The sequence below is a fragment of the Podarcis raffonei genome, chromosome 11 (genome assembly GCF_027172205.1).
Source record: "Podarcis raffonei isolate rPodRaf1 chromosome 11, rPodRaf1.pri, whole genome shotgun sequence".
In the NCBI taxonomy this organism is placed as follows: Eukaryota; Metazoa; Chordata; class Lepidosauria; order Squamata; family Lacertidae; genus Podarcis; species Podarcis raffonei.
This window is the reverse complement of record NC_070612.1, coordinates 65,354,635-65,377,120: the sequence shown is the minus strand read 5'-3', so window position 1 is coordinate 65,377,120 and position 22,486 is coordinate 65,354,635. Positions and strand designations below refer to the sequence as shown.

Here is a 22,486-nt window from a genome sequence, read left to right as displayed (position 1 = left end):
GGGTGTCGTAATGCAAATAATTATCTGGAAAAGGCTCTATGTAGTCTTGATTCCATGATAAAAATGTTTGCATCCTTTTAATAAAAGGATAAGTGGAAGAATGAATATGGGAATAGGCAGTAAGAGGGAGATACTGAGAGAGGAGTGAAGAAGCAGGGAGAAAACTGAGGGATGTCGTGCCAGGTTAGTAATATTTAACTGTAAAACTTTTGTATGTGACGATTGCCTGTTCTGAATGTAACATTCCTTAATTAAATCTAGGTTTATATTTAATGATCTGTGTTCTGGTCTGGGTGGTTTAGAAGGAAGATAATCTCACACGCCCCCCCCCACACCCCGGTGTGATGGAGGCCTGAGAGTATATGCAAAGAGAGGATACAGATATTGTGATGCTCTCTGCAGGTGCAGAGGTGGGGGCCAGAAGTATCTAAGAGGGACTGAGGGGCTGACCTTAAGAACAGTCTGGGGACAGATTGCAAGCGACCCCAGAAACATGGCAAGCCTTATTTTAAGTTACACATTTTATGGTGAAATGCTTTCATTTATTATCATTGTGCATTGAATGCTCTGTGTTTTATGCCTTTGTGTGTTTACATGTGAGGTTCAAGCATCCTTTATGCTTGAAAACTGTTTTGGTAAAAATGAAGTGCCAGTAGTCATATCTTGATAAAAGTGCCACGAGTGACAGCACAAAACAACTAGCATAGGCAGCAGCAAAAATGCGTGGCACGATTCCTGACCGGTGAGAAGTGTCACACACAAAAAGCACTGAACCTGTGGTTAGCACAATAAAGGCTTTCAATCATAATCCTTCTAAGCTTTGAGATGCAACTGACTATGTGCTCAGGGATCAAGAGGAAAAATTGCATACTTTGCTGAAGTTTAAGTGTCTGCTTCTCTAGTTTTTCTGGTGTGGTATAAATATCGACTATGCAGTAGTAGCCTCATTTTTTATTGGGCGCTTGGTTGCTGCAGTATAAATTCTCTGATGGTAAGAGAATGTATAGTTTCTACAGAAGAAGAAAAAACTAATCATCTGTCAATAACAAAAAGTTCACAGTTCTCACTGAAAATAGGACTTTTGTTAATGGGACCATGTGGGAAGGTGGTACTGTAGTGTGATAGGAGCAGTCTGCAGAAGCAGCTATATCTTGATAAAACACACAAACACAAAATATTGCAGGAAATTTCATTCATCTTAAAGATTTTACATACCTGACATGGATTTGTAGTAAATAAAATACAAATGCAAATATTAAAATGCAAATAATTCATGCATTGTAGGGGGTTGTTACTAGATGACCTGGGGGTCCCTTCCAACTCTACAGTTATGTGATTTGAGCTGAGTTTTATTTCAGTATTGCAATTAACTTATAGAAAGGAATCAATAGCTCTTCCTTTAATTTTTCAATAACTTTCAGAGTTGTTGACTTTCTTCTGTTTGTCAATAAAAATTAATCAACGATGCAGCATTATTATTGACACGTTATTGTTTCCCTGGAGTCAGACTGACGCTGCAGGAAAAGAAAAGCAATGGAGGAGCATTGCCACATTTTTCTATCACACACACAGATTTGTCTTTACTATTCTTTGTGCAAACTGGTGCCCTCTCCTTTCCTAAAGCCTGTAATTACCCAGTTAAAATTGCAGAAATATTACCAGGTTACCTGTAATATTTTTCTGTTAATAACATAGTTTTATTACTGTTTATAATTTTAATGTTTTACTGGATACCAACAGCTGTTCTCTTTGTACCAGTTGCAAGTATTGTCCCATACAAAGCATATACTGATGCTGATATACTGAAATACTCAATTTGTTCAAAGTGGTGTAGATTATACTAATCACTAACCTTGGGATAAAGGACCTTGAATGTTCCCTTCCTCATGCTATTCCCACAGAATGAACACTGAACCACATATCTAAACCACAATGATGGCAAGTAAACCTTGCATGTGAAAATAACTTTAGTTTGTTGGTTATCAAATAAAGCTTATATGTTGCCTTCAGGGGTTTTTTCCCAGCCGGAACTCATTTCCAGCACCTCTCAGTTGGGCACCATTGTCGTTATAAGAGAACAAGGGAGGTGTTCGTGGTGAATTCCGGCACCTCTTTTTCTAGAAAAATAGCACTGGTTTCCATATTTAGACAATAATAAGTAAGAATAATCTCTTAATAACTTTGCATATTCATTTCTCATATTGACTGTTTCTTAATGCAGATTTATGAAATGCGTAACAGAAATGCAGTGGCCTTTGAATTTTGTACTACAAAAAGTCTATTACTAGGTTCTACTCTCTTGGTTATTTTGTTTATCTCTTCTCTGTTTGTAAAATTCACATCATTCTGTAGCTGGTAGAGTACTGTACTTTTCTTGGATTTGATATCTGATGCCAGATTGTTTGTTGCATATCCTTAGAACGTTTTTTTTGTTTTTGTTTTACCTCTGTGAATTCAGCCTTTTGGTTTTGGCAACATAACCAATTTCAATCTAAACATCTTTATTACTAGGTACTGGAAAGCTTTAAAATAATGGATTATAGCTTGCTGCTGGGAATCCATATATTGGACTCTGCTGCAAAAGAGAGAGAGGGTGAAACTTCTCAAAGCACATCGGATTCTAAACGCCCAGGAGGACAGAGAGTTCTCTATTCTACAGCGATGGAATCAATACAGGGTCCAGGAAAATCTGGGGACTGTGTCATCACAGAGAGTACCAACACGTAAGTCCCTAAAAATCTGTTCTCTTTTTATTTTATTTTTAATAAAGTTTTTTTATTAAAGATTTTCCTTGTTTACAAAAGCACATGCATTGTCTCTTTTTTCAGGTTATGTTTTCTACAGATCAGTTACATTTGTTGTGAGACATTGGTGTTATGTGCAGAATGGGGTTAGGAAGAAGAGAGGGGGTGGGATGGTAAAGCCTGTGTTCTTTTGCTTAGTGTCAGGGAACTGCCATCTGAGACTAAGGAGGTGAAAGGGCTCATGGAGGGTGAGAGAGACCATTCAGCGGAGGAGGGGACCAGCAGGGGGAGAAGTGGAGTTCCAAGGGAAAGTGAGTCGGAGGGAGGGCTCAGAGACACTTCAAGCGGGAGCAGCGGGGAGATTTCAGGACCTCCTGTAGGGACACCCACTCCTCGGCGGAAACTGTCACGCCGAGAGTCCAGAAGACGCGTTTCCGTTAAGGAGCTTTTATGCTGGAAGAAGTTCCGTAAACGCCCACTGTCCGATTCAACGAGCGATTGATGGAGTCATGTTTAAGGAGCTCCATCACAGACAGAGGTTTGGGGACTTAGCCAAACTCTGAGGGATTAGGATTTTACGCACAAGCAGCTCATCATCCCATCACAGCAATCGGACAGTCCCTGAAAGCAGCTTGTGCAGAGAGGCATCATGAGTAACCCAGCCGGAGCCGGAGGAGCAGCAGGAGCTGGAGAGGGTCCAAGCCTGGAAGAAAGGTACAGAGTGTTGGAACTCCAGCTAGCAATGCAAACGGCGAGGCTAGAAGAAAGGAGGGCGCAGGATGCAGAAAAGGCAAAAGGCGCTACACTAGCAAGAAAGATGCCAGGAATGGTGCAGAAGTTTGGGGGGGACCCCAGGAACTACCAAGCCTTTAGGACAGAGATGCAGTATGCTCTTGAACTGCAGTTTAATGACTTTCCCGACGAGGCATCGAGAGTGGCGTTTGTGATTGGCCATCTCGAAGGAGGGGCGAGAGATTGGGTCAGACCCCTGATGGCAGGGAATAGTGACATGCTGAAGGACGCGAGGAAGTTTTTTCGCGCCATGGATTTGATGTTTTCCAGCGAGATTGAACAGGGACTGGTGCGCAGACAATTGATGGCGTGCAAACAGGGGAGCCGATCGGTTCGTGAGTACTGGACTGAGTTTACAATGTTGATACATAGATTGGGGTGGGACCTTTCGGCGGAACCCATTCAAATGCTCTTTGAAGAGGGGCTTTCTTCGGCGGTGAAAGATGAACTTTCCCGGGCGCCCAGGGCGGAGTCTATGGACCAGCTGACCAAATCAGCGCTGACCATTGGAGCACGCCAGGAGGCAAGAGCCTTGGAGAAGCGGGAGGGGAAAGGAGAGCGTTGGAGGGATTTCCGCATTCCAGAGATTCCAGAACCAAGTTTCCCGCCAGGAGAGCCGATGGAAGTTGGAACAGCGCGCGCGCGCGCAGTTTCAAATCCCAGTGAAGGGAGGAAGAAGGAGGGAAAGAGCGCCAAGAAATGTTATCTCTGCCAGCAGCCAGGTCACTTTGCCAGAGTCTGCCCGCAAAGAAAGGAATGGCAAGGGATGGCTGGAGCTGTTGGGGGGAAGGAGGAGGAAGTCCAGGAGCCAGTAAAAGCCAACGCCTGTCTGCCTCTGTCAGGGCACTGCAGACAGGCCAAGGAGCAGTAAAAGTGCCCACTCTGGAACCTCCAAGACCAGCCCTAGTAATAGAGGTGTTGCTAGAGCTGGCAAACGGATACCCACTAAAGACTAAGGCGCTGCTGGACTCAGGCAGCTCCTGTAATTTTATGAGCAAGGAGTTTGCAGCTGAACACCAGATACAGACACTCCCTTTAAGCAACCCCCTGCAGGTCACCACGATCGATGGGAGGGAGCTGCTGGGAGGAGAAGTCAGCCTACAAACCGTCCCAATGGTTATGAGGGTGGCCAGGCACACTGAGAGGATAGCGTTCAATGTAGCCACCCTGGGAGGGGCTCCAGTCATTTTGGGAATGAGCTGGCTAGCGTTGCATGACCCGCTAGTGGGCTGGCATCAGAGAGTGGTCTCCTTTGGGTCAGCACATTGTCTGGAACACTGCAGAGAGGGAAAGGTGCCAGAAGGGGCAAAAGCCTCTCTAGCAGGGACGGAAGTGGCGGACAAAGGGAAGGTGCCCAAACAATACGCTGACCTGAGCAAGGTCTTCAGTGAAAGGGAAGCAGATAAATTACCACCGCACAGAGACTTTGACTGCCAAATTAATCTGGTCCCTGGGGCCCAGCTCCCCGTGGGCAAGCTGTACGCCATGTCAGACAGGGAAATGCAGGAGTTAAGGGAGTTTATTGATAAAAACCTGAAGAGGGGCTTCATCAGAGAGTCCAGAGCGGTGGGGGGGAGCCCAGTGTTTTTTGTGGACAAAAAAAACACGGATAAACCGAGATTGGTCGTGGACTACCGGGCCCTAAATGCCGTGTCAGAACCAGTGACTTTCCCCATGCCCAGGATTGATGACATTTTGACCAGGGTGAGGAAGGGAAAGATATTCACGAAACTGGACCTGAGAGGAGCATACAACCTGATACGAATAAAGAAGGGGGATGAATGGAAAACCACCATGTTCACCCCTTTGGGGGCGTTTGAATATCTCGTTATGCCATTCGGATTACAATCAGGCTCCGCCTGTTTTCAATCGCTCATGAACCACGTACTGGGACCTTTGCTCTACAAGAATTGCGTGGCCTTCCTCGATGACGTGCTGATATATTCAGAGAATGAGGAGCAGCATGTAAAGGATGTCAGGGAAGTGCTGAGCCAGCTGCAAGCAAACCAGTTGTGGGTGAAATTGGAGAAGTGTCAGTTCCACACCAAGGAGGTGGAATTCCTGGGGTACCGCTTATCAGACAAGGGATTAGCCATGGATCCAGGGAAGGTCCAGGCGGTGCTGGAATGGAAGACACCGAAAACGAAAAAAGATGTGCAAAGGTTCTTAGGGTTTGGGAACTTTTACCGTAAATTCATCAAGAACTTTGCCCACTTAACGGCTCCCATCACGGACTGTCTAAGCAGCAAGAAGAAATTCGTTTGGACGGCGGAGGCGGAGCATGCTTTTGAGGAATTGAAAAGGGCATTCGCTTCGGAAGAACAGCTCCTGCATGTGGATTTACAAAAACCCATGAGAGTGGAAACTGATGCCTCAGACCGGGCGGTGGGGGCGGTGCTGCTTCAGCCAGGGAGCAATAAGTCGGAATGGAGACCGTGTGCCTTCTTTTCGCGTAAGCTGAACAAATCCGAGAGGAACTACACGGTATATGACCGAGAACTACTCGCCATTCACGAAGCGTTCCGGAGATGGAGACACTTACTAATTGGCGCACAACATAAGGTGCAAGTGTGTACGGACCACAAGAATTTGGAGTATTGGAGAACGGCACGGGTGCTCAACCAACGACAAGTGAGATGGGCCCAGGAGTTCTCCAAATTCCATTTTGAAATTTGCTATGTGCCAGGTCCAGAAAACATCAGAGCGGACGCTCTCTCTCGCAAACCTGAATATTTGGAGGGGGAGGGAGCGCCGGAAGAGAGACATATTATCCCAGAGGACCACTGGGTGTGTGGTGCGGCCTGGGTGGGGCAAAGAGAACTGGTAGAGGGAACGGTAAATGATGAGTACGCCCAGGACAAGCTCAGAGGTCTAAGGAGAGAGGGAGAAGACCCCGGGGGTTTTGAAGAAAGAAACGGGGCATTGTATTACAGAGGGGCGCTATATATACCCGAAGGGGAATTGAGGGGGAGAGTACTCAAACAGCTGCACGACAATCCCACAGCGGGGCATTTTGGGCAACACAAGACCATGTGGTTGGTGACCAGGGAGTTTTGGTGGCCCAAGGTGAGGGAGGATGTACGGGAGTATGTGAGAAGGTGTGACCAATGCCAGAGAGCCAAAGGAGAAAGGCGGGCACCAGCGGGGTTATTAGAACCGTTACCCACACCAGAACGACCGTGGGAGGCGGTGTCGATAGATTTTATGACTGATCTGCCCAAATCCCAGGGGAAAACCGCCATACTAGTCGTAGTAGACCTGTTAACTAAGATGGGTCACTTTGTAGCTTGCTCACATGCAGTCACGGCGGAAGAAACAGCGAAATTGTTTGTAGAACATATTTTCAGACTGCATGGCGCCCCCTTGAGGGTGGTTTCCGACAGAGGGAAACAGTTCACGTCCAGATTCTGGAGGAACTTATGAGCTTATTGCACGTAGAGGTCAACTTTTCGACTGCCAGGCACCCTGAGACCAATGGGCAGGCGGAGAGAGCAAACGGTATTCTCCAACAATACCTGAGGTGTTATGTCAATGACAGAGAGAACGATTGGGTCGAAAAGTTGGCACTAGCGGAATTTGCTTACAATAATGCTGAGAATGTGTCCACCGGGATGAGCCCCTTTTTGGCTAATTATGGGTGCCACCCCAGGGCGTTTCCAGGGGAAGGAGGGGAAAGATGGAGTGTTCCGGCCGCGGAACTTTTTGTAGAAGAAATGGAAGCGATCCATCGTCAACTCCAACTCAACTTAGAAAGGGCCAAGGAAGAATATAAGAGGCAGGCAGACAAGAGCAGAAGGGAAGGTGAAACAATTAGGGTGGGGAGTCGGGTCTGGCTATCAACCCAAGGGTTGCCGTTCAAGGGGGGTTGCAAGAAATTGAGACCCAAAAGATTGGGACCATTTGAGGTCATCCAACAGGTCAACCCAGTGGCGTTCAGACTCCGGTTACCGAACCACATGAAACTGCACCCAGTATTCCACAGGTCATTACTGTCACCATACAGGGGGGAAGGTGAAGGGGTATCCACACGGGGGCCAGCCATAGAAGAAAGGGAAAGCCGCAACCATGTGGCGGAAATCATCGACTCCAGGTGGAAGGGTAATCAGGTGGAGTATTTGGTCGCGTGGGAAGGGGAACCGGAGTCGGAAAACACCTGGGTGAAGGCAGAGGAGGTCCGTGACGAGATCTTGATCGAAACGTTCCACCAAAGGTTCCCCAGGAAACCTCAGCCAGTAGCGAGGTTTCGGAGGGAGTACTTTGGCACCACCGACGATGAGGAGGAACTGGAGGGATTCAGGGAATCGGAGTTGGAAGGAGGAACAGACTCCGATGAGGAGGAGTACTTGGAAACCGGAGACAGCAAAAGGTGGAGGGAAGTGTTCGAAACTTCGGAAGATGAGGGAGGTTCCTTCAGGGGTTTTGCTCCCTCGCCTCCCGCAGAGGAGGGGAGGGAAGGGGGTGAAGGGGGCCCTGGAGGGGAGGTGGATGTCAGGGAACTGCCATCTGAGACTAAGGAGGTGAAAGGGCTCATGGAGGGTGAGAGAGACCATTCAGCGGAGGAGGGGACCAGCAGGGGGAGAAGTGGAGTTCCAAGGGAAAGTGAGTCGGAGGGAGGGCTCAGAGACACTTCAAGCGGGAGCAGCGGGGAGATTTCAGGACCTCCTGTAGGGACACCCACTCCTCGGCGGAAACTGTCACGCCGAGAGTCCAGAAGACGCGTTTCCGTTAAGGAGCTTTTATGCTGGAAGAAGTTCCGTAAACGCCCACTGTCCGATTCAACGAGCGATTGATGGAGTCATGTTTAAGGAGCTCCATCACAGACAGAGGTTTGGGGACTTAGCCAAACTCTGAGGGATTAGGATTTTACGCACAAGCAGCTCATCATCCCATCACACTTAGTGTATGTGTGGGGTTTTGTGTCAGCTTCACTTGAGTAGGTTCTCTTTCTATTTGCTTGTTATGTTTCCCTGGTGGTGAGAGAGGTTGGGGTGGCCTAGGGGTTGGATGGTTGCATTTGCTTGACTGCAGTTGGATTTCTTTGTGCATGTGCGAGGGGGGCGTTGTTGGGTTAAGTTATCCATAAGCTGTCGGTGGGTTTGTGGTGTTGTCTTGTTGGGCTGTGTATGTGATAAACGGCATCCTCTTCTATTTCTCCCTGTGTCAGTTTCAGTCTATTGGTTAGCTTTCCTAGAAAGGCTGTTTCCCCTAAAAATCTGTTCTTAAAACAAAAAAGAGTTAATGGCTATTTCTGAATCATTCCCTCATGTTCCAAATATTACATCTACAACGGGCTTTCAATTTGTGAATGATGGAAGGATAGATTTGAATCAAATATCTTTTGGAAAACCCAATGTCCTCCCGCAGACCAGAAAATCCCCCAAAAAAGAGATTGGTTTATCAGTTGTGTGCCCAAGAAAAGCAGAAACAACCTTAAATCTCTGGTATTATTTATACTATTTGGGCACATACCAAAGGGAAATAAAGAAAAAGGTTAATCATGTAAGATTACAAGTAATGTTGTAACAGAAATGTAAGTGTGTGAAGAGGGAGAAAAAGTGGCTTCAGAAATTGCAACTACTGACTTTCTCCAAAAAAAGATTTACAGATCAGCTGAGGCAGTCAGCCCCCTGACACTTTTTCAAATGTCTGGTGACCTGGAGCAAGGTGTGCTCCCATTGCTCACCTGCTGTTGGTTGAGGTGAGCATGCCTCACTGAAGTAAAGGAACCATGGGGAAATCATAGAGTTGGAAGAGACCACAAGGGCCATCGAGTCCAACCCCCTGCCAAGCAGGAAACACCATCAGAGCACTCCTGACATATGGTTGTCAAGTCTCTGCTTAAAGACCTCCAAAGAAGGAGACTCCACCACACTCCTTGGCAGCAAATTCCACTGTCGAACAGCTCTTACTGTCAGGAAGTTCTTCCTAATGTTTAGGTGGAATCTTCTTGTAGTTTGGATGGGTTCTTTTGTTTTTCATTGCTAGTATGTTTCAGTTTTAACTTTTCAAAGAAGATCTAATGTATAATGTCTCACTCTGTTGCTTCTCTTAGAATGGGTGGCATTCCGGCTAAAAGCCACAAAGGAGAAAAGCTTCTGCTATTTATGGGCATTATTGATATCCTGCAGTCTTACAGGTAACGTAGAATAACATTATTTGGATACAGATATATGTGCTGGATTTAAATTGGTTGTAAGATGGAGTATATGTCATTAAGTGCTTGTGTGTGTGTTATTAGGTTAATAAAGAAGCTGGAGCATTCCTGGAAAGCACTTGTTTATGATGGGGTAAGCCATGCTTTGTATTGTTTGAATGTTTGGTTTTTGTGTTAATTACTTCTCTCTTACTATTGGCAATTGCATACTGTGTGTGACATGAGGATATTTATGCTGTTGAAGTCCACTGCCATTGATGCATTTGCTTATTTATAAGTGACAAATACCGATCGACAAATATCCAAAAGTTTATAGTCTGCCTAGTGGTAGTTGGGTAAACAACAGATGGAAGGAGAGGGAGAGGCAAGGGCCAAAGGGAAAGCAACTGTAAATATTGTTTTCACTGGGGATGAAGACAAAACTGGTATTTGGCAAAGACATTCAGCACAACAGCTAGCATCCTAACCCCCTGATAGTGTTGGTAATTAATCTAGCCTCCCTTTGCATGTTTTAAAGAGGTCATCAGACTGGCATCCATATAAGGCTTGTTATTTGTTCAGGCAACTGTATCTGGAACATCTGTCTTCATCATGAATCGGTTAGGGAATTGATAAACACCTTAGTAAGCCTTAAAACAACATCTCAATGTTTAAACAGAGGGAGTCAGTCTTTAACTTCCCCTGAAGAAGTTGGGGAGCCTCTGTAAATATTATTATGAAATTAAATGGGCTGAAGTTGAACAGTACATGTTGGCAATGATACCTTGACAGTGAGTGACGAACACTGGATTTTTTTTAGCTACATGATCTATTGAAGATTTCACAATTCTGTTAAAAATGTCTTCCACCAAGGTCGCAGAAGTAGACTTGCTCTCCTTGCTGTGCAGCCCCCCCCCCAAATCTGCTGTGGCCCCCAAAGCAGATTTTGGAGGCATTCAGGGAGAGGTGGAATCTGTTCCCCTGGTGATGTCCATTCTGCTGAATGATGAATATTGTTGAATTTCTCCATTGTAGTCTTTTTAAAAAAATGTTTTCTCTCTGTCCTAATATTAAATACCTTTATTTTTTTGTCTTGTAGGACACAGTTTCAGTACACAGGCCAAGTTTTTATGCTGATAGGTTTTTAAAGTTTATGAGTTCCAGGGTATTCAAAAAGAATCAGGGTAAGTGCCATGTCACCAGTCATGAAGTTAGAGCCACTCTTCAGTTGTTGCTTTTGTTAGTTGCATTTATTCATTGCTTTCTACAAAAAAGTCTCAATGTGACACACTTCTCCTATGGAGACACCTTGAAAATAGCTTTTGAATGGTGACTTAGCTGGTAAGATGGCTGGCACTGTTGGTGGATGTGTCACATGATGAAGAATAGGAAGGGGAGCCCCATGTTAAATGTTGCTGGGAGACACAGGGTGCAAGACAGCTGTTGCCATCATGGTATGCCATCTGCTTTCCCGAAGAATTTGGCTGCTATCGAAAACAGACTGCAGGACTAGATGGAGTCCAGGGGCTGCTTTGCATGACAGACTGTGGCTTTTTACTGCTGTGCCATGCTGAGGTTAAACCAAGGGTTCCGTTAGTGTTCTATCTGAACTGGGACTTGTGGTCAAGCTCACAAACCACAAGCTGTAACTAAGACCAGCTGCAGCTTGTGGTTAGTGAGGAGAGAGCCTAACTACAAGTCCCAGTTTACACAACATGCTAAGCTCACAGTATGGCACGAAAAAGATTTTTGAGGAGCAAAATGGCTGAGAACTGCTCTCCAGGAGTCGGCGTGGTCTTCACAAGTTATAGTTTGACAAACCGTTTAATGCAAACCAGGTCTTTGTGTGATCCAGCAAGAATCTTCCCAAGTTATATGTTACATTTTTCATGCTTTAAGTTCTCTCAGAAAAATTGTTTTAGAAGTATCTATGATTCTATGATTCTGTCTGAAGGTGGGCTGTCCACAAAACTTTGTAATGGTGTTTCTGCCTGTGACTCTTAAGTCACACCTAATGCTGGCACAACTGTTGAGAATGTTCTGGCTTATTTTCAAAGATAGCAAGGTACAGTGGTGCCTTGTTTTTCAAACAGCTTAGTTCATAAACAACTTGGAATTCGAAGGCTGCAAACCCGGAAGTAAGTGTTCCGGTTTGTGAACTTTGCCTTGGAAGCCGAACATGCTCCGTTTTGAGTCCTGAGCTTCCATCTTTACTGTTGCACTGCTAATTTGCGCCCCCCATTGTAATTGTAGTGTTCTGGGGAGAGCTCTGCATCCCACCTGGTTTGAAGAGTGAGAGAGAGAGAGCTGCTTTGGGGGGGGGAGAGAAAGGACTGGCTTGGGGGTGGAGAGAGAGTTGCGCGCCTGCCCACCCTGCACCCACCCATGCACCATCAGGGGAAGCAGCCAGCGCCCACCCTGGACCCATCCCTGCCCCCTCGGGGGAAGCAGCCTACTTGAAGTTGGACATGCCTGATCTACAATACTGTTCTATTTATTTTATACTACAGTACATTGATTATTGCTTTCGTTTTATGGATCAGTGGTCTTGTTAGATAGTAAAATTCATGTTAAATTGCTGTTTTAGTGGTTGTTTTTAAAAGTTTAGAATGGATTAATCCGTTTTGCATTACTTTCTATGGGAAAGCATATATTGGTTTTCGAGCGCTTTGGTTTTGGAACGGACTTCCGGAACGGATTAAGTTTGAGAACCAGAGTACCACTGTAGTCGGGATGCTTATAACAACAACAACAACAACTTCTTCTTCTTCTTCTTCTTCTTCTTCTTCTTCTTCTTCTTCTTCTTCTTCTCTCTCTCTCCCCCACCAACCTAGCAGTTCAAAAGCAGACCAGTGCAAGTAGATAAATAGGTACCACTTCGGTGGGAAGGTAAACAGCATTTCCTTGTGCTCTGGCTTCTGTCGTGGTGTCCCATTGCGCCAGAAGCTGTTTAGTCCTGCTGGCCACATGACCCAGAAAGCTGTCTGTGGACAAACGCCGGCTTCCTTGACCTGAAGCAAGATGAGTGCTGCACCCCATAGTCGCCTTTGACTGGACTTAACCGTCCAGGGGTTCTTTACCTTTACCTATAACCTATTGGAAGTTATCTGAACTTTTGTAACATGGAATGTGTCATTCAAGTATTTTGTGAGTGCCTATGCACACATTTTTAAAAAAAATTAAATAATTCAGCTGGAATACCATCACTTCCACTGGCCTTGTTATTAGCAGTGCTTTCTAAGGCCCATTTGACTTCACTCTCCAGGATGTCTGGCTCAAGGTCAGCAACCACACTACCTGGGGTGTACGAGCCATCCATATCTTTCTGGCATAGTTCCTCTGTGTATTCTTGCCACCTCTTCTTAATGTTGCGAGCCTCCATCTATAGTTCTTCAGGCACTCTGTCCACCAAATCTAAATCCTTAAACCTGTTCCTCACTTCCACTGTGTATTCATAAGGGATTTGATTTAGATTGTATCTTACCGGCCCAGTGGTTTTTCCTACTTTCTTCCGTTTAAGCTTGAATTTTGCAATAAGAAGCTGATGATCGGAGCCACAGTCAGCTCCAGGTCTTGTTTTTGCTGACTTTTTGCTCTCCATCTTTGGCTGCAGAGAATATAATCAATCTGATTTCGATGCTGCCCATCTGATGATGTCCATGTGTAGAGTCGTCTCTTGTGTTGTTGGAAAAGCGTGTTTGTGATGACCAGCTTGTTCTCTTGACAGAACTCTATTAGCCTTTGCCCTGCTTCGTTTTGATCTCCAAGGCCAAACTTGCCAGTTGTTCCTTTTATCTCTTGATTCCCTACTTTAGCATTCCAATCCCCTATAATGAGAAGAACATCCTTCTTTGGTGTCACTTCTATAAGGTGTTGTAAGTCTTCATAGAATCGGTCAATTTCAGTTTCTTCAGCACCAGTAGTTGGTGCATAAACTTGGATTACTGTGATGTTAAAAGGTCTGCCTTGGATTCGTATAGAGATCATTCTATCGTTTTTGAGATTGCATCCCAGTACAGCTTTCGCCACTCTTTTGTTGACTATGAGGGCAATTCCATTTCTTTTACGGGATTCTTGCCCACAGTAGTAGATATGATGGTCATCCAAACTGAATTTGCCCATTCCCGTCCATTTGAGTTCACTGATGCCCAGGATGTCAATATTTATTCTTGCCATCTCATTTTTGACCACATCCAACATACCCAGGTTCATGGTTCTTACATTCCAGGTTCCTATGCAATATTTTTCTTTACAGCATTGGACTTTTCTTTCGCTTCCAGGCATATCCGCAACTGAGCAACCTTTCGGCTTTGGCCCAGCCTCTTCATCAGCTCTGAATCTACTTGTACTTGTCCTCCGCTCTTCCTCAGTAGCATGTTGGACGCCTTCCGACCTGAGGGGCTCATCTTCCAGTGTCATAACTTTTATATGCCTGTTGTCTTTGTCCATGGAGTTTTCTTGGCAGGGATACTGGAGTGGCTTGCTGGTTCCCACTCCAAGTGGATCACGTTTGGTCAAAACTTTCCACTATGACCTGTCCATCTTGGGTGCCCTGCACGGCATAGTTCATAGCTTCTCTGAGTTATTCAAGCCCCTCCGCCACGGCAAGGCAGTGATCCAAGGGGTTTAAAATGTCAAAATTTATTTATTTATTTATAAAATATTTAAAAATTTAAAAGATGATGCTGTTAAGGTGCTACACTCAATATGCCAGCAAGTTTGGAAAACTCAGCAGTGGCCAGAGGATTGGAGAAGATCAGTCTACATCCCAATCCCAAAGAAGGGCAGTGCCAAAGAATGCTCCAACTACCACACAATTGCACTCATTTCACACGCTAGCAAGGTTATGCTTAAAATTCTACAAGGAAGTCTTGAGCAGTATGTGGACCGAGAAAGAGGCAGAGGAACCAGAGACCAAATTGCAAACATGCGCTGGATTATGAAGAAAGCTAGACAGTTCCAGAAAGACATCTACTTCTGCTTCATTGACTATGCAAAAGCCTTTGACTGTGTCGACCACAGCAAACTGTGGCAAGTTCTTAAAGAAATGGGAGTGCCTGATCACCTCATCTGTCTCCTGAGAAATCTCTATGTGGGACAAGAAGCTACAGTTAGAACTGGATATGGAACAACTGATTAGTTCAAAATTGGGAAAGGTTTACGACAAGGCTATATATTGTCTCCCTGCTTATTTAACTTATATGCAGAATTCATCATGCAAAAGGCTGGGCTGGATGAATCTCAAGCCGGAATTAAGAGTGCCGGAAGAAATATCAACAGCCTCAGATATGCAGATGACAAAACCTTGATGACAGAAAGTGAGGAGGAATTAAAAAACCTTTTAATGAGGGTGAAAGAGGAGAGCGCAAAATATGGTCTGAAGCTCAACATCAAAAAAACGAAGATCATGGCCACTGGTCCCATCACCTCCTGACAAATAGAAGGGGAAGAAATGGAGGCAGTGAGAGATTTTACTTTCTTGGGCTCCATGATCATTGCAGATGGTGACAGCGGCCATGAAATTAAAAGACGCCTGCTTCTCGCAAGAAAAGCCATGACAAACCTAGACAGCATCTTAAAAAGCAGAGACATCACCTTGCCAACAAAGGTCTATATAGCTAAAGCTATGGTTTTCCCAGTAGTGATGTATGGAAGTGAGAGCTGGAAAATAAAGAAGGCTGATCGCCAAAGAATTTATGCTTTTAAATTTTGGTGCTGGAGGAGGCTCTTGAGAGTCCCATGGACAGCAAGATGAAACCGATCCATTCTTAAGGAAATCAGCCCTGAGTGCTCACTGGAAGGACAGATCCTGAAGTGGAGGCTACAATACTTTGGCCACTCATGAGAAGAGAAGACTCCCTGGAAAAGACCCTGATGCTGGGAAAGATTGAGGGCACAAGGAGAAGGGGGCGACAGAGGACGAGATGTTTGGATAGTGTTCTCAAAGCTACCAGCATGAGTTTGACCAAACTGCAGGAGGCAGTGGAAGACAGGAGTGCCTGGCATGCTCTGGTCCATGGGGTCACGAAGAGTCGGACACGACTAACCGACTAAACAACAACAACAACATGCACACATTTGTGCAGAGAGCAACATGGACATGATCCTTCCCAGTGTATACATGTATGGAGGAATCCCCATAATGCTCAATATCCCTTCCTTGGGCAATGTTCTTGAATGGGTGGTTGCTAGATCCAGGTGCTCTTGGAGGAAGCTGATTTTCTAGATCCATTTCAATTGGGGTTTAGCCCAGTTTTGGCACAGAAACTGCTTTGGTTGCCCTGTGTGATGACCTCCATTGGGAGAGACAGGGGAAATGTGTCCCTGTTAATTCTCCACAACCTCTTTTGTTGTCTGTGCTCTGGTAACCTCAATATTTGATTACTGCAATGTGTTATACTTAGGGCTGCCTCTGAAGACAGTTTGGAAACTTCAGCTGGTCAGAACTGGGTGGCTCGGCTGCTCACTGGAGCAAGACGGTGTGAGCATCTGACACGGATCCTGGCCACTGGCTACCAGTTATTTTCCAGGCCCAATTCTAAGTGCTGATTTTGATTTTGACCTATAAAGCCTTAAATGGTTCAGGACTGCAGTACCTCAAGGACCCAGACCCTGCAACCATCATTGAAGGCCGTTCTTCATGTGCCCCCTCCACAAGAGGTCCAGAGAGCAACAACCTAAGAACAGACCTTTTCTACAGTGGCTCTCCGTTTGTGGAATGCTCTTTCCAGAGAGGCTCACCTGGCACCTTTATTGCGTATATTTAGGTTCCAGACAAAAATGTTTCTCTATAACCAGGCCTTTGGCTGATTGAACATTCCATGGCCTTTCAAATGTTGGGGGATGGTGGCGGTTATTGGTTTGTTTTTTATTTGTTTTGTGTTCTCATTTTGTATTTTTATGTTGTGAACTGCCCTGTGAACTTAAGGGGAAGGGCAGTATACAAATTTAATAAGTAATAACAATGGTCATAGAAATGCAGAGGTCTCATGATTACTCTGGTGCACTGCCTGCCACATGTGTGCCAGAGGATATAGTGGGCGGGGGGGGGGACAGGATTCCACTATTCTTTGTGAGATCCCTCTGCATGTAGGCCCTGATTCTACATGGGCAGCAGCAGCACACAACCTTGTCCTGGTTGCAATTTAAATTTAAAGCCATCTGCACCTGGTTAAGGTGCAGATGGCTTTAAAAATGTATACAGTCAAGGATATCGGTATTTATTTTTAACATAAAATAAGCAGATTATAGGTTATTTCACTAAAATGTTCTTGAAGTTCTTTACAATAATTTCAGATATGCAGGGGAGGAATCTATATTTTAGGTTTGTTTTCAATTATATTTTTAGCCAAACAGACATTTCCCTTGCAATTTTATTTGCAAGAGGATTTAGGTTTATATAACCATAAAATCTTACATTGTAAAATATATTCCAGTGAAAAATAGGCAGATGCCATTTTTTGGGATGAAGAGATTACATGGTAAAAGTATGCCTGATACTTGGCTTATTACTAGCTCCCTGCCGTGAAAAAGTTCAAGTTTTATTACTGCAATGCTGAATGTAAATATGTCTCAGATTTATACTGCCCATATTATAGACTCTTCTAAAGACATTATTACAGTGTACTTAGAATAATGGAAATTGATTGGGCAATCTGATCAAACCTCTTTTTTAACAGTCAGCAGCATTCAAGTGAGATGAACAAGAAAGGATTGTGAAAGTGTTTGTGTAACAATGAAAGTAAAGGTAAAGGTAAAGGTACCCCTGCCCGTACGGGCCAGTCTTGCCAGACTCTAGGGTTGTGCGCTCATCTCACTCTATAGGCCGGGGGGCCAGCGCTGTCCGCAGACACTTCCGGGTCACGTGGCCAGCGTGACAAGCTGCATCTGGCGAGCCAGCGCAGCACACGGAGCGCCGTTTACCTTCCCGCTAGTAAGCGGTCCCTATTTATCTACTTGCACCCGGGGTTGCTTTCGAACTGCTAGGTTGGTAACAGTGAAAAGTCCTTCTTAAAAGCTCATTGCTTAGTTTATCTGTATTTAATTAATCTGCCTTGTTTTTATCGTCTCTCTTTTTGAATGCAGCTTTAAAGTCCTCTCCCTCCAAGAAACGATGCAATTCCATTGCTGCTTTAAAAGCTACATCACAAGAATTTGTTTCTGTGGTTAGCCAAGATTGGAAAGATGAAAATCATGACTTGCTTACTGAGGGGCAGAGCTATTGTAGCCTTGATGAAGAAGGTAATGCTTCAAATGAGCTACACTGCTCTTAATAAACAGAAATATTTTCAAGATTTTTGGCACTTTTGCTTAAAAAACAAGTGAAAAAAGTGGGAGATTTAAAACCAGTGAAGAAGCTTAAAGCAATGATTAAAAAACAATGCTTAGAGAATTCTAGATTGTCTGGGCAAAGCTTGAAATCCTTTAAATCAGGAGTTGTTAGTCTCCAGCTGCCATCAGCTGCCATCAGCATTGCCAGGATTCAGGAATGAAGGGAGTTGTGGTCCAGCAGCATCTATAAAGCCACCTCTGTTGCAATTAAAATGGTAACCACCCTGGAACACACCTTCATCTTGGGAATTGCTTTTGGTCCATTGCTTATGCTGCTTATCTCAATTCTAATTGTCAAGACATAGGACAGAGCCACAGCATACATTGAAAGCACCCCCAACACACATCTAGAGAACTTGCCTCTCCCCAAAGAATCATGGGAAGTATAGTCTTCCCCTCAGAGAGCTACAATTCCAAGTTCCCTTAACAAACTAAGTTCCTGGGATTGTTTTGGGGAAGCCTGGTGTTTAAATGTGTTGTGAATGTGCTTTAAATATACAGTGTGGATCTCCTCATACAAGCCTTGGCAGATGACTGATTCACATCCACTGGGCACTGAACATCTCTGCCACTCTTTCTGGGCCCATATCAGCATGAGGCAAAATCAACCTTTGTTTTCCTTCTCCCATTAGTTTTCTCTTCATAAACCATGGTTAATAAGCTATGGTGCACTTCTTCCTCTCTCCCCCCACCCAGCCCCCCCAAAATAGAAAAATCTTCTTTGGTGTGAAGAACCTATAGCTGAGAACATCTTGGCTTGTTAGCTGACATTGAGCTAGAGCTCCTCAGTTTGGACATAATTCTTAATGCAAGCCAGGATATTCAAGCCCAAAGCCATATGCACTGGAGGTGAGATATGAAGAAAGAGCACATAGTCCCAAGGCTTGTGCATGCCTTTACATGTTGCCACTATAGGTGAGCAGGTAAGATTTTCCATGAAAATGTATTTGTTTCATATTTGCAAGAATGATTTACAGACTTTTTTCCCCTCTGCACAGTATTAGCCTCCCGACATCAGCCAGATTTAGTGCCAAGCACACCTTCCCTTTTTGAAGCAGCATCTTTAGCAACCACAATTTCTTCTTCTTCTTTGTACGTAGATGACAATTATCAACATGATGGAACTCGGTTTTATTCTAACAGGTAATTAAAATTTGTATATATGCTAGAGATGGGTGGACTCTTTCCCCAAACCCAACTGTTCTGATTTGTACTTAATTCAGGGGGAAACAGATCAGTTACAGATCTGATCTCTGTCTTATTACAAGCGAGAGCCTTCTGAGCCTGCAGCATCCCAGCCAGTGCAGATTTATTTCTCCCCATTCAGTGGTTTCAGCGGACTTGCCAGGGATTGTAAGGTGGAGGTGGGGGAGCATGTGCTGCACTACAGTTCCTTTCATCTCTGACCATTCAGATGATTATGTTTCAGTTTAATAAGCCCAGCACATGAGAGGACTGCAGGCATGACCAAAATATGCATTGTGGCTTATGAAACCTAAATAGGATGGTACAAACTCACCCATAGATTCATCAGTGCAACCCTATAATTTAATTAGAATTAAACCCCCCTGAGTCCCAGCTAAGTGTGTCTAAGGGCTTATTCACACTTACCTGTTACGTTTTTGAGTAAAGTTTTTAATTATTATTTCATGTATATATATCTATCAGTATCAGAGAGAGAACAATTATAACAACAGACAAAAATTGAAAGATGAAAAACAGACACATAGAATGAGTTAAATTAAAGTAACAAATCCAAGTAGAGGATCAACTTTTATCAGGTCTGCTTTCTAAAGCTGTGTCTCTCAGCACTTTTTTGTGCCCTGGAGCTTTACCCACAAAAATCTGCTCTTTAAAGCTATAGTGCAACAAGCAGCAATTTGGTTTTTTCCGGACTGCTGTTTTTTCTGATTCAGCAATAAAGAACATTTTACATACTCTGTTTGGTAAAGGGAATTATAGTATACTCCATACTTTTCTGTTCTGAAATGTACTTTGCAGGTGTTCTACTGGTTTGATAACCTCAGTATTTCCTCCTGAAGTAATTGGTTTTTCAAACTAATTCAATTCAAAATCCTTTATTAGGCATATCACACCTCACATTAACAAACAAACATCATATACAGACTGTATAAAATACGGGCTCAGCGAACACAATTTATCCCAGTCCTATTCTTAACTCCAAGAAATAAATCGATGTACATAAATAATATAATACAACACAGCAACATCACCTACCATTAAAAACCACTAAGTCTCTTTATCATGGCCCATTCTTTCTTCATGGACAGCAATTAAAAATTCAGCCGCTATTGAAGTAATTTGATCATCGCTGTCCGCCAGCAGGTCCTGAACAGTTGGTTGTGTAAAAAACTGTATATTAAATTTTAGGGCCTCAAATAATTGTCTTCTGGCATAGCTGCCAAAATCACAGGAAAAGAATATATGTTCTAGAGTATCGGGTTCCTGTTTTCTGCATTTGCAGAGACGCTCTGATTCTGGGATAGCTAAGTATCTTCCTCTCACTACCGCCGAGGGAAACATGTTAAATCTGGCCAACATAAACAGCCTACACGATTAATGTTTCTTCAGATTTGTCATGTATCCCTTTTGGAAATCTCTACACAAAGGGAGATTTAGGTGGATAGGAGAGCAGGTGCTGTGGTTTGCAACCTCAAGCATGGCGAGAACACTTTTTTCTGTGAGGGTCTTCTTGATAATTTCCCATATATCTTTGGGATCAGAGATTTCAAAATCAGTTAGAGTGAGCCCTATCGAATCCAGTTTTCTCCTACAAATCAATGATAGATTGTAGATTGCACTATCACTTAAAAGATTGTAAAGTATAGAATTAGGGGATAGGGCTCTATAATGGAGGAAGATCCAATATTTCAAGGTCCTCAGCCATGCTCTTACTGATAAAGGCAGTATTCCCAGCTCACAACATATTGTTTCATATTTTACAGAGTTTGCAAGTCCTAATAATGACCTCAAAAGGGATGCGTGAAATTTATCCAACCTCTTGAGGTCACCTGAAATCCACACTGGTGTGCCATATAGAAGTTGGGCACAGAGTTTCATGTCAATCACTTGCAATACAGCTGGAATAAATCTGTTTCCTACTGGAGAAAAAAAATAGGATTTAATATGGTGGGCTGTCACTTTGGCCTTAGCTATTGCAGCACATATATGTGTATTCCAATTCATATTATTTTTGAATGTGATTCCCAGATAATTGAAGTGCTTAACTTCCTGTATTAGATGTCCATTAATTATACAGCCTTTTGGGTTCCCTCTCTTTCTGAATTGCATAATCTTTGTCTTATCATAATTAATTTTGAGATTATAGGGAGAGCAGTAGTTTGAGAAACTCTTAAATAATTTTTTTAAACCCAAAACAGAGAGTGAAATAATTACAGCATCATCCATCATCTGCATAAAGTAATAAAAAGAGTGGGCTATTGTTTAAATAAGGAGTATGAGTGGTTGCGTTTTGAAGAAATAATGGTAGGTCAGATAAAAATAGATTAAATAGGGTAGGGGCCAAGATACAGCCTTGCCTAACTCCTCGATTATTCAGAATAGGACCTGCAAGTCTACCATCTTTTGATACTTTAACATATATTTGGTTATTAGAATGTAAACTTTGAATCAGTGTAAGTAGATATGGGTCGATACCAAGGTGTTCTAGTTTAGTCCATAGTTTATTGCGGTCGACCGAATCAAAGGCACTTTTTAAATCCACAAATGCCACAAAGAGTTTTCGTTTATTTCTCATGACATATTTATCCACAAGATGACTTAACACTAGACACTGGTCAAGAGTTGACGAGCCTGCCTTAAAACCAGCCTGCTCTTTACCAGGTAGACCTTTTGTCAGCATCCATTCTTCCAATTTAATAAGCAGAGATTTTGCATAGATTTTACTTATGCATGGTAACAAACTTATAGGCCTGTAGTTCTCTTGGCAATTCCTATCACCTTTTTTAAAGATCGGTACCACTATTGAGTTGTTCCACGACTTAGGTACAAGGGCTGAGTGATAGATAGAATTAAAAAGCGGTACAAGTTTATTGGCCCACCATTCTACATCTAATCTCAACAGGTCTATTGGAATGCCATCCATACCAGGTGATTTCCCTTGCTTAAACGAAAAGATTATCCTTTTCATCTCCTCAACAGTAATTTGAAATTGTGTGGTTTTTGCCAGAGAAAATTTAAAATTTTCCTTTTTACAAACTTGGTGATCATAAAAAACAGCAGTAAAATGTGAAATCCAAGCCTCATCGCTTATATTAGGGAAATCAGTGATATCTTTTATTGAGAGAAGTGACCAAAAAGTTTTGGGATCTTTAATTTCTAATGCAGTAACAATTTTAGACCATTTGGCTAGTGCGAACTCAGATTTTTTTTCCAGGAGCATGTTCTTAAAAGCTTTTTTCATTTCAAAATAAGTCTTCGAGAGACCTTGAGAGTTGGTAATATA

General features: G+C 43.6%; 1 protein-coding gene across 5 annotated transcripts in view; it reads left to right on the top strand.

Annotated features, from left to right (window-relative positions):
* The window catches only part of PIP5K1B (phosphatidylinositol-4-phosphate 5-kinase type 1 beta), a 110,601-nt gene that overhangs the window by 58,291 nt on the left and 29,824 nt on the right, over positions 1 to 22,486 (top strand). For all 5 annotated transcript variants that reach the window (XM_053408840.1, XM_053408843.1, XM_053408841.1 and 2 more), the window contains 6 exons: positions 2,512 to 2,723; positions 9,589 to 9,672; positions 9,775 to 9,823; positions 10,769 to 10,853; positions 17,755 to 17,910; positions 18,999 to 19,143. In XM_053408840.1, coding sequence (XP_053264815.1) covers positions 2,512 to 2,723; positions 9,589 to 9,672; positions 9,775 to 9,823; positions 10,769 to 10,853; positions 17,755 to 17,910; positions 18,999 to 19,143 — 731 coding nt within the window. The remainder of the gene's footprint in view (positions 1 to 2,511; positions 2,724 to 9,588; positions 9,673 to 9,774; positions 9,824 to 10,768; positions 10,854 to 17,754; positions 17,911 to 18,998; positions 19,144 to 22,486) is intronic.